Below are 18,364 nucleotides of genomic sequence, written 5' to 3'. Positions count from 1 at the left end.
TTAGTTGCTTTAACAATAAAAAGTGTTGTTAAAATAGCGTAGTGAATTGCACTACTGGCAGCCCTTTAATTTATGGTTACTCTCAAACTTATCTGTTTTTCAACCAAATTGTAATTGTTCTGTTGATAAATGCACTGGTCTTTACTCAAAAGTTGTAAAGAACAGCATTCATATTTCTGGGGTATAGTTAGGTCACTGGTTGAAAATATAGTAATCCGTTTTTCATATAAGCTATACTTGCTAAAGTGTGCCAAAACACGTACATATTTTTCAGTTTAATTTTTTGACATTTGGCAACTCTTTTTGAAAATAGTTTTAATTTAAACAGTTCTTGTAGAAACATACATTTCTTAGTATTCTTAGCATATTATAGTTATGCAACATTTTATGTAGGTGGCAACTCTTTTTAAAAATATTTTTATATTAAAGTGTTGGTCAAAACGCATCTGTCGTTCTATAGCTACTTTTTGATAGTAAGTTCTATTTATGCCAAAAGGTTAGTAACAGTTTAGAAATATGGCAACTCTATTTAAATCTCTGTTTTAATTAAATTGTTCTTAAGTTATATTTTGAATCTTTTCCGTTTTTGTTTAATAATACTGGATCACAAATTTTTTTCAAACTGATCAAATTTTTTCTAAATTTTTAAATTTCTTCTAATACCCTGATATGTATGTATGTATTTAGAGTGCGTCGCTTATACACCTCCCGGCGAGTGGACGCAAATTAAAGATGTGCGAGTTGAAATTTATTACGTTAATGGTGTTTAAAATTTTGTTATTATGAGTTCTAAGTCAAGCAGTGGCACACAGTGACTGCGGGACACTAGCATTTCAAGTTTTATATTTAACATTTCCAATTTTAAATAAGAAAATTTTCTTCAATAAATTGCATTTTTCGACGATTCAAGAATTTTTATTGCCGATTAGAAGGTGCTGAGAAAATAAATTAACATACAACAATGAGCCAAGATCGAGACATGGAGCGCAATTTTCTACGAAATTCAAAATTGAAATGACTAGAAAATGCAATTTGACGGATGCTTTATTGTAAAACGTTAGTGCAAGAAAAACATGCAAACGGCGCTTAAAAGAAAATAAATATACAAATACGACTGATTGCCGCCACGATCGCCTAAGGGGGTGTCCATGGGCGCCAGTGTGACTGTTTGCATGAAAGCAGTTGCATGTAATGAATGATCTTAACTAAATGTGAATATTTGAATGGGTTCGAGTTGCTGTGAGGCTCGTAAATTCATTTAAAAAAATAAACAATTTGTAATTTTTCAAGACAAATGTTGCGCGCTCGAATATTTATCGAAAAGTTGCAAAGCACCTTGAAGTATGTGCGCGGTGGTGGTGGCCTTTGCTCGTTGAAATTGCCACTGAAAAATGCTCACGCATGTGTAAATATATTTACAAATACACAACATCATCTGCGTCTGTATTTGCTTAGTTTTCTCTCGCCTGCGCTTTCATGCCATTTGCCATTTGCAACAGTGCGTGAAATATGTTTTCGCGTCTTTTACGCTTTTACTGTATCATCATCATCCTGCTTTGAATAAAGGCCTTCCTGCTTACGAGTCGTGCTATGTCAACTGAGCGGACAAATTTTATGCATGGACTGGTATTCAGGCCAAGTGCCTGCCGTGTAAATTATCCTATCAAACGCGCCTACTTGCTGTGATGCTATCTGCCTTTGCCACTGGAGTTAGCTGGTACTTAAATATGTATGTACATATGTATGTGGGCGTGTTCTTACAGAACGCATGCATACATACATATGTATTTACATACGTTATGCCTGAACGCCACAATTACCTAAATTACATTAAGTCGTGTGTAATGTCATAAAAGTCAACGTGGCGTAATAATTTCCAAAATACCTCCAGTAGATTATCGCACGCAGTAGTCATCTCAGTCTCAGCTCATTCTCGTTGTCTTACGCCTACATCAACGCATTTTTGCAAACTCCAGGAGCTTCGCGAAGTTGCTAGTTATTTTTGTTGTGTTTAAAGTGATTACTCTTTCCGTTATTTCCTCTTAAATTTTTTTTCGCATTCTTTCCTTACTTCTAGCATTTACTGATATTTCCGTTTACTTTTTGTTTTTGTTTTGTTTCAGCTATTTATTTCTTGTTTTCTTTTATTTGGCAGTAATTTTTGTTTATTTGACAGTTTCATGGCCATTCAGCGGAGTTTTTAACATTCACTGTTTTCTTCCAAATACATCCTTAGTGAAGTTTACCGCCATTAAATCTTCTTAAGATGAAGATATAAAATCTTATCTATTGTAATTAGTTCTGCGATTTTAATTACAAAATTAAAATTATATTAGACTGTCCACACTGTTGTTATACTCATTGTGTTCAGCCTCTTATATTAATCTATTTTTGGCACTTTTGGAATCTGTGTTGAAACCACATTTTTGGTAACCACAGCTGTTTTAACTAACCAGATCAATGGATACTTCCGAAAATTGCTCAACTTTGGAGTAGAAGATGAGGTCATTCTTGTAATCTAAAAATTACTTAGACGATATCCGTTTTAGTATAGTTCAAAGTCGAAAGGAACTCACTTTGCTGGAAAAAACCCTATTGAAATTAACTTATAAATACCCATTTTGCATAGAAAATAAGCTATTCCGAAACGACCGACTAACTTTGAAAAAACCGTTTAATAAACCCCGAACACTGAAGGATTTTGCCACCTTGTATTCCAAGGTCTTCGCCTAGCGCTCGCTCAGCTGACGAAACGCCCACCTGTCCAGAAGCAGACCACACGAAGTCAGGGGAGCTCTCAAACCTTCAGAAGTAGTTCTCCAAAGTTTCCTTGTCATGCCAGCTCATCCGATATGCAGTTTCTAGCGATTTTTCTTTGACCTGCAACCCAAATAAGCTTTACAGCGGAGAAACCCGATGCGGTCGATATGGAATTCAGACACTCTGTGACCGTCAAGGAGCCAAGAGCTTTTATAGCTACTTGGCTGTCGGAATAAATATTCACATTCTTAAAAGGTGTTACACTAGAGAGCAACCAATCCGAAGCCTATTTTGTTGCCTCTGCTTGGAAGACGCTGCAGTGATCCGGTAACCTAAATTTCAGGCTTATGGAGAGTTTTTTGCAGAACACACCTCCATCTACCTGCGTTTTACTATCCATATATTAATGCGGAAGAAGAGGTTCTCCACGGCAGGTCAGCAAATTTTGTGACGAACGAAGACACCGAAAATATCGACTAACACGCGAATTTTTGTGTGCTGGCTTTTAACGGGGGCGGTGACGTAAAATTGGTACAGAAGGTTGATTGAATGACCAACAGTAGGGAGTGTCTAGTTGGTGCAGCTTATCCCGAACTGAACTAGGCACCTTCACTGACGAGAGAGCTCAGTGTTCAAATCCTCGTCCGTCCGAAATACCTAACGGTAATATCGCCGGCAAATAAACTTTGAGGCAAAAAAGCCTAATCCGGTTGAAGTCCCACGCTGACGGTTTTGGTTAGGCTTTTGATGCCTCTTCGACGATTCAAGGAAGCATATGAACTATTTTGGTGGATAATATGACGCTAAAGATCCGTCGAGCCACAAGGCATACCTCCGGAACGACAACATACATAATATTGATATTGTAGGCTTTATACATACTTATTTCCCACACATTTATCGCCCGAAGCGTTTTGGTGCAAAAGTCTCTATTGGCGTGTATGTTTGAAGAAGTCAAATCAACCCATTCGGGGATACATATGTATGTGATGCTAGTTACAAAAACAAGAACAAAATCAATAACCACATAAAATTGTTCTGATCCTAGTATGGGACGATGCTTCGATGTGTTCTTGGTGTCCACAACCACCAGAATAGTCATCCCTACCACAAATTTCGCGTTAAGATAGTATAGGCCTATCTATAAAATAGAAGTACATAGGTAGCCGTACGTGGCGAAGTTTACTCAAGCCACATCGATAGTCGCCTCTTTTGGTAGCCCAAATTTGTGATTGGTAAAAAGTTTGCAAGAAAAAATTACTTCTCCCACTCGAGCGGCTGCCGCATAAATTCATGAAGCTACAGTGAAGCCTCCATTCAAAAAAGTTGGCCATCGTGACGTGTGAAGGAGACTTAGATAATTTATAAAAGATTTAAGGCATCACGAAAATAAAGTAACTAAACTAAAGGGGCTCCACTTAGGGTACAGACAGCCGATGGTCCGTGAAAGTGCGAGGAATACACCGACAAATTAACTAGCGGGCATAGTAGTATAATCTCTCGAATACCTTTCCAAGGTAAGACATGGCGCTGACTAAGTGTAAACGATATGAAGTAGAATTCAACTGGCGGGGGCCAACTGGGACGGGGAATTCGAAACGTCCACTTGGATACATAATTTGTACACCGATGGCTCCAAAGTGGTTGGGACATGTTTTTCCTCTGTATCTCTGGCAGTATCAGACCATCTGCCTGATTTAGGATATGTTTTCTAGTCAGGAGTATTCGCTATAGGCGAAGGTTATCGGTTTACGAAGCTTGGTTGCTTACGCAACAGCCAAAAGGATTAGCTCTAGCGTCCTTCACAACAAAGTTGATTTTGGGTAAAGTGTGAAAAGTTACAATTCAATGCGAAGTAAATTTAGTTTGAGTGTCTGTTTATCTTAATATTTACGGAAATGAGGCTGCTTGTGTGTTAGCCAGAGAAGGATTGATGTGGAATCGGTACGTACGTATGTAAAAGGCAGTCGTATAGCCAAAAGCATATTGCCCGCGAAAAACCTAAAAAAAAAAACTATTCGACCTGTCAGCAAATCCCAGACCTGACGTTGCTAGTAAAGGTTCTGGCATTGGCCGATTGGTACCCAGATTGGCAGATCTACAATGAATTCTATATAAACGAAAACGAACAGAAGACAGTAGAGCTCTTCTTACCAGATGCCCAGGTTCAACGAAGAGCAGAGTTTATACCGTTCCAAGATATGTATCTTAATGCGGATACGAAGAAGGACTATTAGCTGCTTCATTTACTACGTTGTAACTAACTAAGACCAATTTTTGGAAACAATTGCACCAATTTGAAAAAAAAATTACCAAAAAGATGCATACATACTTATGTACGCTACAGAATGATTAAATATTGTTACGAAAATTCGTTTCCTGCTTTCCTTTTTCCTGTTATACGAGTACCCAGGCCCATCCACTACATACTATAGTGATTCTGTTTTGAATTTTGTTTTCTTACTAATTGTTGCACATGTTTGTACAATCAACAAATAAATCTCTGCACGAATCAGCATCCCAATTGAGCGAGAAGCGCACTCGTTGCCGGCCGGCTGCAATCCAAAACAAAATAAACTGATTTGGGATTTGATTGGATTTGGCTGGTGAACAGCACTGTAAGCTTTCAGAAATGCAGAAGTGGCATTCGACGTTGGTTTTCGTAAACAAATCAAATTCAACGTCATTTTTGTATACCGCATAGCGCTGCTAGCTGGCTTTTCCGCAACAGCACACCCCCTATGTGTATATACTACATATGTATGTACAGCAATCCCTTCCCACTTGACCGTCTACTTCCATATGGCCGGCAACCCGTTGCGTACTTTTTGTGCAAAATTCGCTGTTATAACGCAGCACGTATTGGGAAATATCAACAAAAACAAAAAAAAAAACTGGATTCAATACAAATTCTGATTTGGAAAAGCCACCACGGTCGGCCAAATGTATGTGTATGTGCTTACTATCTTCGCTTACCACTAGGAAAACAAATACATTTTTTAATTTTGTTGAATGATTAAAAGATTTTGTTGGATTCTGGTGCCGCTTTGCTACACTTACTGTGCTGTTTTGTTTAGCCTCCACCTAGAGCTATGTGCATACATACATATGTAGCCGCAGGAGACACCATTTGTGGTGAAGTGATTTTTATGGTTTTTAAAATTTTGAAAGCAAAGTGCAATAAATTTTATAACAAACGGGTAAATCGAATTAAAATTGTTGGAGGGCAATATAAGTTGAATTTAAAAGCAATACAGAACTACATAGATAATAGGTATTTTAAAATATTTAATTCCGAAAACTGTGTATAGTTTAACTGCCCTTAATAATTCAACCAGTCGAATAAAGCTGTCTGGTCCTAGAATTCTCAAGCGAACGCTACAGGCTGCAGAGATTTGCATAAAATAGTTTGAGAGGAGGGTATTTCATCCTCATCTACGAACTTTGGTGGAAAACGATACTTGGAGTTTGAAACCTGAGAACCATTTGGGAAAAGGTTCCATGATCCATGAAACTTCCCTGAATACTATTATACGGCCATGAATAAGCTCATTAGAGCTCATTTAACGATTTTAATCCAAGGATCGATGGATTTTTCAAAGTAATAATAATAATAGATTGGCGCTTACACATATGTTAGGGTTTGGCCGAGCTTTTCCTCCGATTTGTGGCGTGTGCCTTGATGTTGTCACACAAAGAGGAGGGACCTACAGTTCTACGCCGACTCCTAACGGCGATTGTAATTTTATGGGAAGCTGTTTTTCATGGCAGAAATACACTCGGGAGGTTTGCCATTGCCTGCCGACGGACGACCGCTGTTAAGAAAAAATCTTTTTTTTTTCTAAAATTTTTGGCGATGTTGCTTTGACCAGGGCTTGACCCCAATACGATATTAGATAATACATGTGCTCTATTTTTTGTTGCCTCAATTATCGATTTATCCTCAAGTAATGAACACAAGAAACACAGCAATTCTGGCAACTATCTTTCAACTCAATTCTGGCAACTACTCGTTTGCCTTTTAGCAATAAGTTTAAAAAAAATAAATTAAATAAAAATACAATTTTTTTCTTTTTAAACAATAAAAAATAAAAATTTAAAAAGAACTAAATAAAAAAAAAAGAAGTAAATAAGTAAGTTACCAAAATTTAAAGGAAATAAAAAAATCTTTTGGGAACAATAATATATAAAATTAATATTGAGGTATAAAAAAAAAATTCAATCAAAAACAAAAAAAAATTAAAATAAGTTTCTAAAAATTAAATGAAATCAAAAAACAGATATTTTGCGTTTCGGAACATTAAAACCCAAAAATAAAAAGAAAATTTAATCAAATAACGTAAAAAGTTTATAAAATTTAAATGAATGAAAAAAAAATATTTTGAAATAATACATCTAATATATAAAAACAAGTAAGTTTAAAACGGGAAAAAGATGAAATTAAACAAAAACAAAAAATTATAGACCGAATTTCTAAAAATTAAATGAAATTAAAACTACATATCTTTTCGTTTTGGAACAATAAAATCCAAGAATTAAAAGAAAAAAGTTAGCAAAAAATTTAAAAATACTTAAATACGTTTCTAACAATTAAATGAAATTTAAAAATACATAAAATAGTTTTTAAAAATTAAATGCATTTAAAAATTATGAAAATTAAAAATTTTCTTATTAAAATCATAAAATCTCAGATAAAAAATAAATTAATTTACAAAAAATTTTGTTGCGCGAATTGTCCAATTTTGTTCGTACCTCGAATCTGTCAATTGCGTCTGCTGTAGCAGCGCGAGCAAAGTGGTATACCTGCATCTCCATTTGGAACATGCTCAATAGCTTTCACCATGAAAGTTGGCCAAGGAGCTTTGTTTTGGTAAGACTTTCGTGCCTGAATAAAAAAAATCTTTCAAACTATCTTGCCTACTTTCTTTCAATTGTCATGCAAAGTACCTGCAACTCTCTCAGCCAGAAATGCCCTGTAAGAATGCAAAAAATTTGTTTGTAATAAAATGATACCGAACCAAATTTCCAAAATAAATCGCCAATTTCAAAGACCTTTAAGATTATACCCCCTTCTATATAGGACTGGAATACGGAATTCGATATGTCTCTCGAAAACTAAAAATCCAAGACAGAACTCGGAGCAAAGAATTTCTCAAACCCTATGTGGGTAACAAAGTTTTACAGACCTTACTAGTATTTTCCAAGCAAAAATGCTGACTATTGCCGAAAGTTGTAACCTTTTGGAGCACAGCAGCTCAAAACAGGTTCAGGTCGCCATTTTCTCAGTACGACCGTATTTCTAGTTAAATTGCTTAATTTCGACATTTTTCTTTCGACTTCACTAAATTATTTATTTGTTCGAAAATAAACACGAAATATATGGAAAATTCCATAGAAATTTCAGAAATTAACGACGATCCGAGTGGAAAAGTAGAGAAAAATAGTGGTTTTTATCCGATTAATACTCCCAACAATCTTAGTCTGCCAGTAAAATGTTTCGAAATATGTTTGAATTTAAAAATCGGAAGGAAAATAGTCTGTTAATAGATAAGTGAATAAAGTACGAAAATAACGCTTCTTCATACAAAAAAAAAATTAAGGGCTCAAAAACTATAAGAAACCTATTTTCACTAAGTTTTGTTCCTGGTGTATTTCGCATGTATACATTTGGGTATTCCATTGTCATTGCGAGACATTTGTACAGCAAAAAGTTGTTTTATTTTTTAAATTTAACCATAAAGTACTCAGAAATTCTGAATTTCGATAAAGCTACACCTAATTAACTTATGTATGAGTTATTATCAATTATTAAAGAAATTCTAACTTAATTTTATATGGAACGATTCAGAGTTGTTTATTCTGTCACAGGTGGGACAAAAAACAAAGATACTGCTTTTTGAAACAGATATATTTTACGGAAAGTATATGAATGTACTAAACATTTCCATCTAAATTAAATGTTTTATCATACAGAAAAGAACCAGCAGAAGCTTTAAATCTAAGTCAATAACAACTCTAACCACCAGTTAAAACGTAGTTACTGGAGCAAAAAAAAAAAATACCAGCTCTTGGCCTTTTCAGGCCACTCAACTGTGCTTTTAATTAACTCACCTCCAACCGTATGCGCTCCTCCTTGTTGCCACCGCCGGCATGCTGATGTGAGGAGTGCCGCTGCTGATGCGCTGTCTGTTGTTGGCCATCAATCTCATCCTGTTGTTGCTGTTGCTGCTGCGACTGCTGGCTTGCAACGGCCAACTGTTGCTGCACGCTTACAAATTTACTTGCAGCAGCACTTTTGCTACTCAATTTCAGATGTTGTTTACCATCTTTTGAACAATGTTGCTGGTGTTGATGTTCTCTGTGTGTCTGTTGTTGTGGCTGCTGTTGCCCTGTAGTATGCTGTTGATGATGTTTTTGCACCACGCCACCGCCGCCGCCACTGCTGTGATTGGCTGTTGCCGTTGTTGTTGTTGTTGCCCCCGTTGTGGTCTTCGTTGCAATTATATTGACTACAGGTGAACGTAACGGTATATTATTTTCACGATCACTAACCATGAGCAAATCGGGTGGAGCACTGCAGGAAGAAGAGGCGCGCACCTGATGGTACATGAGCTCCTCCGAGTCGGTGGTGCATTCTTGAACTGCAAGTGGAAGAGAGGCGAAAAAAAAAGTTTTAATTACAATGATAAATAATAAGCTAAGTTGCTGATATGCTTATGTACAGTGTGAAATTAAACAATGAACATAAATTTAATTTAATTTAGAAATTGAACAAAAATTCTTGACAATGTAGAAACTGGAATAAACGTTCTGATAGTTAAAAAAAAAATAATAATTTAAAACTGATCATGGCAAAAAATTGTTGGCCTAGTTTTTAAAAGACCAACATGTATGTAAAATTTTTGGATAACAAGAAATTTATGTCCCAAAATTACGTACAGTTCTTAAATTACCAAAATTTTAAGCACAATTTATATAATAACCAGGAATATACGTTCAGGTTTTAAATGCAGCGGAAAATGTATGTCTGGGTTTTTAAATATAAAAAAAAAATTATGTCTGGATTTTAGCCATCTAGCTAGAAATTTTGTTAAGTTTTTAGATTTCAATAAATTTATGTGTTATTCTAAATGATGATGTCTGGTTTTAAACGGTAAATGTTTGCCTAAAATTTTTTTTAATGGCCAAAAATATATGTCCAGGTTTTTAACGACTAAAAATGATATCCAGGTTTTAAGAAACCAAAAGTTTATGTATGTTCAATTATTAAACGACAAAAACTGATGTGCCGCTTTTCAATACCCAATAGTTTATGTAAAATTTTTTAATCACCAAAAATTTATGTCCAGTTTTTAAGTCCAGTTTCTAAATAACTGAAAACGTGTTTCAAATTTGTTACTCGTACAACATTTTTGTTGTTGTATTTTTTAAACAAAAAATGTATGCCTTGATTTTTATGCGCATCTATTGAATGATCCAGTTTTAAAACGATTAAACATTTATTTCCAGTTTTATTGATCATGTTAAAAACATTAATTTATGTCCAGTTTTGATAAATTTTTCAATCACCAAAAACTTTCAACTACAAATTTATTTTTATTCTAACTTTTTAAACCACCAAAAATGTTCGTTCAGTTTTAAGATTGGAAATGTTTATGTCCAGTTTAAAAATTACCAAAAATTTACTCCCTGTTTTTAGATGTTCCTGCATTCAAACAAACATACATATACACATGTATGCTTGTATGAAGGTATGATTCCTTGCCATCATTAAATCTTAATGACTTTACACCAACAGTTATTAAATTGACAGCGCAAGCAGCTGTTTGTTGTAATCGTTGTATGTAATTAAATTAATTCGCCGCATATCCGGCGCCGCTAATGCAACGCCAATACACACATACATATGTACAACTACCGTCATACGCGTCGCGTTGTTATTATTTATTAACTGCGACTTTTTATTTTTTCGCTTGCTGTTGTTGCCGTCTACTGTGCTGCTTGCTAGCGGACAATAAACTCGTCGTCAACTAGTTTTTTTTTTTTACATATTTGCAGGCAACTGTTTTAAATATTTGCGCGACTTATCTCGCCACTGGAATGCTCAAGTTGGCTTACTCGACGCTAAGTCGGCGTCAGCGCCGCTATTGGCGCTTTGACTGTCGTTGACGTTGACTAACCAAGGAATTTAATGCCAACTCGCATGCAATTTATCGCAAACAAAGGCTTAAAAGTTTATGCCAGTCAGCCGACCAACCACAACCAGCTGCCATCCAACCACTCAGCTGAGTGTAGGAAAGCAAGCGTACAGCAATCAGCATAACAAAAGCGGGAAATACGTACAATAAAAGCAAAAAATAAAAAATAAATAATTGTATGTATATAAAAAAATGCCATAAGAATTTTGTAATTAATGGTGATGCATTCAAAGCCGGCGCCACAAAAGCGTTCCAAGTATTTCCCACATGCATCCTCCCACTCCTGCTTATTCGAAATGCCAAACGCTTCAGCTTTGTGGACTTTGAGTTCATTCGGCTTGCCTTGCCATGCCCTGCCTTTAATCGCACGCGCGCCAGCTTATTCATACGCCCTGGTCAACAGTTTGCCAGCCAGCCAGCCCAGTCATCAAACGCCTGCGTGCGCGCCATTGTTGTGTTTTGGTTATTTTGCACAAGCATTCCGATTTGAAAGCCAACACTTGCGTCAACGCGCCGCCGCATCGTTTGCCGGCAACTGTTGCCCGTCGCGCTGATTCAGTGGTCGCTCCATGCTTGCTGTTCATTTTTTGCTTACACGCTCTCATATCGCCTGTTGTTGGTGCGCCGCTATTGTTGTGCACTACTTATGTTGTTGTTGTTTTTTCTTCTGCATGTGATATGGTGTTTTTGCCCCCACTTGGCTGACTGGCTGGAATTAATGAAAGCGCCGACAACTTTTATACTGACATATTGCCCCTTAAAGTAATTTATTTAGTGGTGGCGGTCGCTTTGAAAGCGCCGATTGTGATGGTCAATAAAAGATCGCAGACAACAAGTAAACAGTAGTTTGAAAATGTATATGTATATATAATAGGTACATACATATGTATCCATGGATATATTGGGGAAGTTTTATAGTGCATCTGTGTGCATTAAATGAAACTATTTTTGCTTCAGCTGCGGTAAACTTCCACAAGAATAAATACTGGATGAATAATTACAGATTTTATAAAATTTTTATATTGTCTTTAATATTTATGTACCCTTTTAGGGGTAGTGGTTTTGTTTGTAGTAATCTTATTAATTTTTTTCTTGGATCGAAAAAGTGAATGTTGCTGTCGTTACATATACGCCATGTTGATCGTTAATTGGTTAAAAACAATGTACCTTTAAATTAAACAAAAATTATCTAAATTTTTCAAAAACCATCGATTTGTGCCCAGTTTTTAAATGGCCAAAATCTATATGCAGTTTTAAAATTACCAAAAATTTGTGTGCAGTTTTTGACTGGCCAAAAATCATATCCATTTATTAAAAACAAACTTTATATTCGGTTTTTAATCTAGCAAAATCTAGCTATGTCCAGTTTTAAAATTACCAAAAATAAGTGTCCAATTTTTAACTGACCAAAAATGATGTCCATTAAAAAAAATATTTGTGATAAGTTTTCAAATTAACGACACTTGTGTCCAATTGACCAGGAATTATGTCCATTTTTTAAAAACCATAAATTAATACCAAAAACATATGCATGTATGTCCAGTTTTTAACTGACCCAAAATGAGGTTCATGAAAGAAAGCCATAAATTTATGTTCAGTTTTTTAGTGATTAAAAATGCATGTGCATTTTTAAATACATTTATGCCCAGTTTTGAAATTAACACAACTTTATATCCGGTTTTTAATTTACCAAAAATTATGTCCATTTTTAGGAAACCATAACTTTATGCTTAGTTTTCAAATTGTCAAAATTTTTTTCCAGTTCTTAAATTATCACAAATTTGTGTCCATTTTTTTGGACTGACCAAAAATCATGTCAATTAAAAAGTAAACATTTACGACCCTTCTTCAAAATAACAAAAGTTTATGTCCAGTTTCTAACTGACCGAAAATTATCTAGATTTTTTGCAAAAACCTTAAATTCATGCCAAATATTTTGTGAAATAATTTTCGAGACGCAAGTTTTTGAATGTTTCGTGATTTGAAATTCAGGAAGAGCCTTTTTATTATATTATCTTATATGGTAGACAGACGGAGAAAATTAATTTGAATTTGCAAATTAAAATTTTACCCTTACAGATGGCAGTAATGCGAATAAACCAGCCGCAAGGTCGTGGGTTCGAGTCCCAAGGCCAGTATACTTTTTTATTTCTTTTTCATTCTTTTTTTTATAAGTTCTATATTTTTTTACGTTACTTTCAGTTAGTTGTTGTTGAATTTTTAACAAAATTCATTTCTAAAAATTAAAATTAACTAATAGTAAAATAAGAAATGTGATATAAAATAATGCAAATGAAAATAAAATAAAGTAAAATTAAATATATAAATAAAATAAAATAAAAAAATATAAAATAAATAATAAAAACAAAAAATGTTTCGCAATCGCTCCAACCGAGTACGAACCTGGCAGCTACAGACTTGTAGCTCGCAACTCTCACCACTCGGCTACCGCGTACGCGAAACTCGACTGCTTCGTTTGCTTACTTGTACAAAAGACAACAACTGGCCGTTTTTACCAGTGTTGTCATCGAAAATTCCCCAGATCCGAGTTAATTCCCAAAAATTTCGTGCATTTGTTCGGCTGCTTATGCTCATTTTAAAGAGGAAAACGCATGGGTTAAAGCAAATGAAGGCTGGTTATGTAAATAATCGAGCCCGTTTGTCTACCGTATTAGTACCTATTTCGTTATTTTTTATTTTTTTTTATTTCAAAATTCACGCTCCACTACTTTTAGTTGGTTTTCAAATGACATTCATCAACTATGTCACCTCGTCTGGTTTAATTCTTTTCGTTTGTCTGCTGCTATCTTATCACAAATGGCAAACAAAGTTGTAACACGATTTTTTACAAAACTTTGCCAGCTACTTTATTTAGCAATTCCATTTGAAAATTACTTAGCAGAAAAATTAAAACTTTGTTACATACATACATATATGTATAAAAATCGTGTCACAATTTAACAGCGAATTTTGTTAAAAAGAAAAACATAAACGAAACAAAACCAAAAAGTGTTGCTTAACAAGAAATAATAAGAGGTAAATATTGATTAAAATTTGGTCGACAAATAGTTTGCAGCTATGCCTTGGTTATGCAGACATTGTGAACAGACAGACTACTGTATTTATAGAGTAACACATTTTATTTCAATGGCAACTTGGGACTGAGAAAACAAGCCAGCATATTTTGGAATTTCTTAAGTGAATAACAGAAAGGAAGCCAGTAAGTCAAACCGCAAAACGTGATACCTAAATATAATCCAAAAATACAGTATTGTATATTACTGCAAATTTCGATCAACAGGTGCTCCTAGAAAAACCAAATCCGCTTTTTATTCTATGGTCAAAATATCAGAGGCTGGCATTTCATATCTTTTAATGATGTCAATATCAGCTACTTTACCACACTGACAGAGCTGCACTTACCTTTGTTGGAAATAAAACAAAGCTCAGATTTTGGTATTATTTCCCATTTAAAAGTGAAATAAAGCAAATTTTGCGTTATTGTCGTTTATGTTTTTTTTCGGGACTTTACTTATTTCTTCGTGTTTTATTTCTGGAGACTTTCGGCACAATTCCGAATTTTTCTGGAAACTTAAGGCAACTTTTGAAAGTAGGCTATTCTTTCTTGCTCATCTACATTGTTTACTTCTTCCCTGTCTCTGCTTTAGAAGCGCTGGTATCAATGAGGCATAACTTTCCTTCAGGCAAACGGTGGCGATTTATATCACCGTGTCAGTTGTTGTAAGAAAATGGTATCATTACTAAGTAAACCCTCTCCCAGGAGAGTGATGTTTCGGGGGTTAATTCCGTTTTGTTTACAATCAAGAGCCATTAAATCGACCCAAAAAAAACCAACTGAACAGAACTAGAATTTGGTTTTCTGAGTTTACCACAGTTCTGCCGCAAACAATCGGTCAACTCCAATGATAAACTCATGTTAAAGTTGCCGGTCGTTATCATAAATAACAACCGGCACCAAGACCGGCATGTTCACTTCGTACCGGTCACGGTGATATGTCAAGTACCGATACTTTTGCCTGCTGGGTCTTATCTGAAGTTGTTACTTGCATTTATACTTTCACATAGTGAGTCTATTAACTATGTTTAACTAGATAGAGTCCATCCATTTTTTCTTTTTTTTTCCTTTTCACTGGCCATCTTACATTTCTATGTGAAATCGTTGCCACCAAAATATGAAAAAATTCGTCATGGTTTAGATACATAGTGGTATTTGCATCTCAAGCTAATATATAAATAATACAGCCAACTGTAAAAAAGAACAACAAAAAGTTTAAATACATTTTAAACCCATCACAAGCTGTTTGTAAATGGCTCTAGGGAATACAAAATGAAATACCACCTTAAGGGCACTTTAGAGAAACAGCAAAGGGGAATAACTATCCCCGAACCCTATATACATATGTATGTACATTTAGACATTTATTTTAATTTAGTACAGGTGTTCATTACTCTGTCCAGTTGCCCACAGCTTAGCTTTAACAAATTAAGCTTTAAAGGGCAAGCTATTTAATTATACACTATGAAAAGCCTGCAGGAAAAATTTAACAAAAATACATAAATCTGGATAAAAAAGAACGACGAATAGATTTTGTTTAACCACAGCCTTATTTAAAACTAGCAAATAAGTGCAAAGAAAAAGAGAACGGGAATTAAATAAGCGAGTAGCGTTAGATTATTCTGATAAAAATTGATATTCCTAAAGGGAAGCTACAAAACTAATGGTCATAATAATAGGTAAAAAATTAAAAATGATATTGTTTACCACTTAAATATATTTATTTATTTGTTTTTAAGAATTTTCTTTTCAGTTTGATCTATAACAGAACCCCCATATGTAAATAAGAGTTTCAAGACTGTCACAAACTTCACAAAAATTAATCAAAGCTCAAAAACTTTTCAAAAAAATGTCTAGTTTTTTATTCAGAAATTTTCGAGTATGCAGTTTTTTAGTCAATACAATTTTAGTGCTATAAAGTGCAAGTTTAAAGTCACTAAAAATTTCCGTTGCTTTTTTATGTGGAAGAAATTGAGCAACAACCTCCACAAAAAAAAATACCTAAAAAATTGACAATAATTTTTAGCGACTTGAAACTTGCACTTGTGCTAAAATTGAATAGGTTACAAAACTGCATGATACAAAAATTTGAAGGTAAAACCGCTGAGAGACAGCCTGAATATTTTTGAAGTTTGCTAACTTAACAAAAATGTTTTCAAACTTACAATCTCACTTCCAGTCTCAAATAAAAGAAAATGTGATTATTTTCATCTATTTGTTTTTTGTTTTACTTTTATTTGGCATTTGAGTCGCTCTGAAAATTAAAATTTTATAAGGTAGACAAACTTCAAAAAATAAATAATGGCCGACGAATTGAGCGAGCGATTTTATCTTTAAATATTTGCATCATGACAAAACTATATCGATTATTTTTTTTGAATTCTTAATTAAAACTTTGAAATTTTGATGAACACTTTTTGAAGATGGATTTATTTTGTGAAGTATAACTCCAAGAAAAAACTATTGAAGTTAAAACCAAATTCAAAATTTTTGCTTGAAATTAGCAAAAATTTTAGAAAAATTATTTTACAAAAACCAAAAGATTTAGCGCGCATAACATAATTTACAACTAGTTCGCAACTAGTCCATATTGAAATAATGCTAATGAAGGCATGATTGCTTTTTTTGGAGGCTAGTCCATTTAGACATGATGTATGTAATGCTATTTTTAGTCTAAAAATCAGGCAAAGGCAATGTTTTCCATTTTTTTGTCAGCGTTAACGCCATTTGTTACGTTTCACTGGAAAGATTTGTGAAATTCCTCATTAAAATGAATGTCATACAAACTAATGAATATATACGCTTTGAAATTAATTAAATTAAACTACAAGCTGTAAAACGCTATATTCAGGTATAAGCAATCGACAACCATAATAGTAAGCCTATCGCTGTCAATTCTTCACCAGTATTGGCAGTAAGTATGCTCATTAAAGTCAAGTACGACGACAAGTAATAACAGTGATTGGTAAAAGTGAGCTATAACAGCGCTGACAGGCTAGGCTGGCTTTGACATACATACATGCCTACACGTGTTTAAAAGTGTAGAACATATTTACGATCATAGCCTGCTGTTTTATATTACTTCATAAAGTAGTGAGACATCCCCAACCCTTGCTGGAGTGTCATTCGGCTTTTTAGTTTTTTTTTTCTTACACAAAAATGCCAACGGCGTGATTCATGCATGCGTCACTGCAACGCATTTTAGTATGCAATTAATTTCGCACAACACTGTAAGCCACCCAGCCGGTATAATGTGGCTTGGGAGCGAGCTGCAAGCCCACCTCATCAGTGTTGCCAGAAATAATATCTAATTATTTAGGGCCAGCATCTCCAGAAAAAGGGGATGGAAAGGGCTAAATAAAAAAATTTTGAGATAAGAAAAGAGCGAGTTTCATTATTGCCAAAAAACTCTAGAAAAGCGAATACAATTAATCTTCTTTGGAAATATTTCGAGAGATATATTTTGCTTCATTGCATTGAAATATTTTTTGTGCCAATCAGAATAGTAATTTTGAGTTCCATGCGTATAAATTTGAACGATAAGGATGTTTTTAACTTTGACAGATTTAATACAAGCAGCCAATTTAAATTTTTGCTACAATCACTCTTTCAATTGAAAATGTGTTTTTCCAAGCAAACAGCAGAAATATTTAAATTTAGTGTTTAAAATTAAGCTAAGATTTTCGGAGCTTCGATAGGCTGTTTCAAATTTAAAGGGGCTAAAATAGAGCTGGGGGTTAAAAGCAAATTTCTGAGGCAATTTAAAATAAAAAGAGCTAAATATAGCCCCAAAAGTACTAAAATAGCAACACTGCATGTATGAGGTATGCTCATTAGGATCCATAAAAAACGGTATCTCTGTGACATAGCGAAACCATCCCGGACTCTGCTAATATTTTCGGAAAGTATACATATCCAGTAATAAAATACTCGATGGATTTGTAGAAGTTAGCCCGTATATTTTTTATGGCCTACTAATGTTTTCATGTGCCGACCTAAGAAGTTTGCAAAAAAGGGGAATAAATGGTTGAAATAAATGTGGGAATCAGACCGGACCAAGAGAAGACTACCCGAACTGGACGAAACTACTAAATACTGATTATACTACTAAAAAATACAACCATGACGATTTGACGAAGGACAACGACCGAAGACCCTTTTGTTTCGCTTTGCATGAGGGAGTTGGCGTTGAGAATTCGTACAGAGCAAACCACATAAAAGTTTGTCGGCATAATCTTAATACTTTAAGTTTTATTAAAATACTATTAAATACACACATTAAACTTTTAATATAAATACTGTGTTTTATTGGCGCGAACCGAAACCCACA

General features: G+C 34.5%; 1 protein-coding gene across 3 annotated transcripts in view; it reads right to left on the bottom strand.

The window, feature by feature from the left end:
- LOC118739100 (protein naked cuticle-like) overlaps positions 1 to 18,364 on the bottom strand; it is a 287,508-nt gene that overhangs the window by 71,629 nt on the left and 197,515 nt on the right. For all 3 annotated transcript variants that reach the window (XM_036470235.1, XM_036470236.1, XM_036470237.1), the window contains exon 3: positions 8,872 to 9,401. In XM_036470235.1, the coding sequence (XP_036326128.1) occupies positions 8,872 to 9,401 (530 nt within the window). The remainder of the gene's footprint in view (positions 1 to 8,871; positions 9,402 to 18,364) is intronic.

Source organism: Rhagoletis pomonella, unplaced genomic scaffold, assembly GCF_013731165.1.
Source record: "Rhagoletis pomonella isolate Grant_MI unplaced genomic scaffold, Rhpom_1.0 Rhpom_scaffold_00005, whole genome shotgun sequence".
Taxonomy (NCBI): domain Eukaryota; kingdom Metazoa; phylum Arthropoda; class Insecta; order Diptera; family Tephritidae; genus Rhagoletis; species Rhagoletis pomonella.
This window is presented reverse-complemented; position numbering and strand designations above follow the sequence as displayed.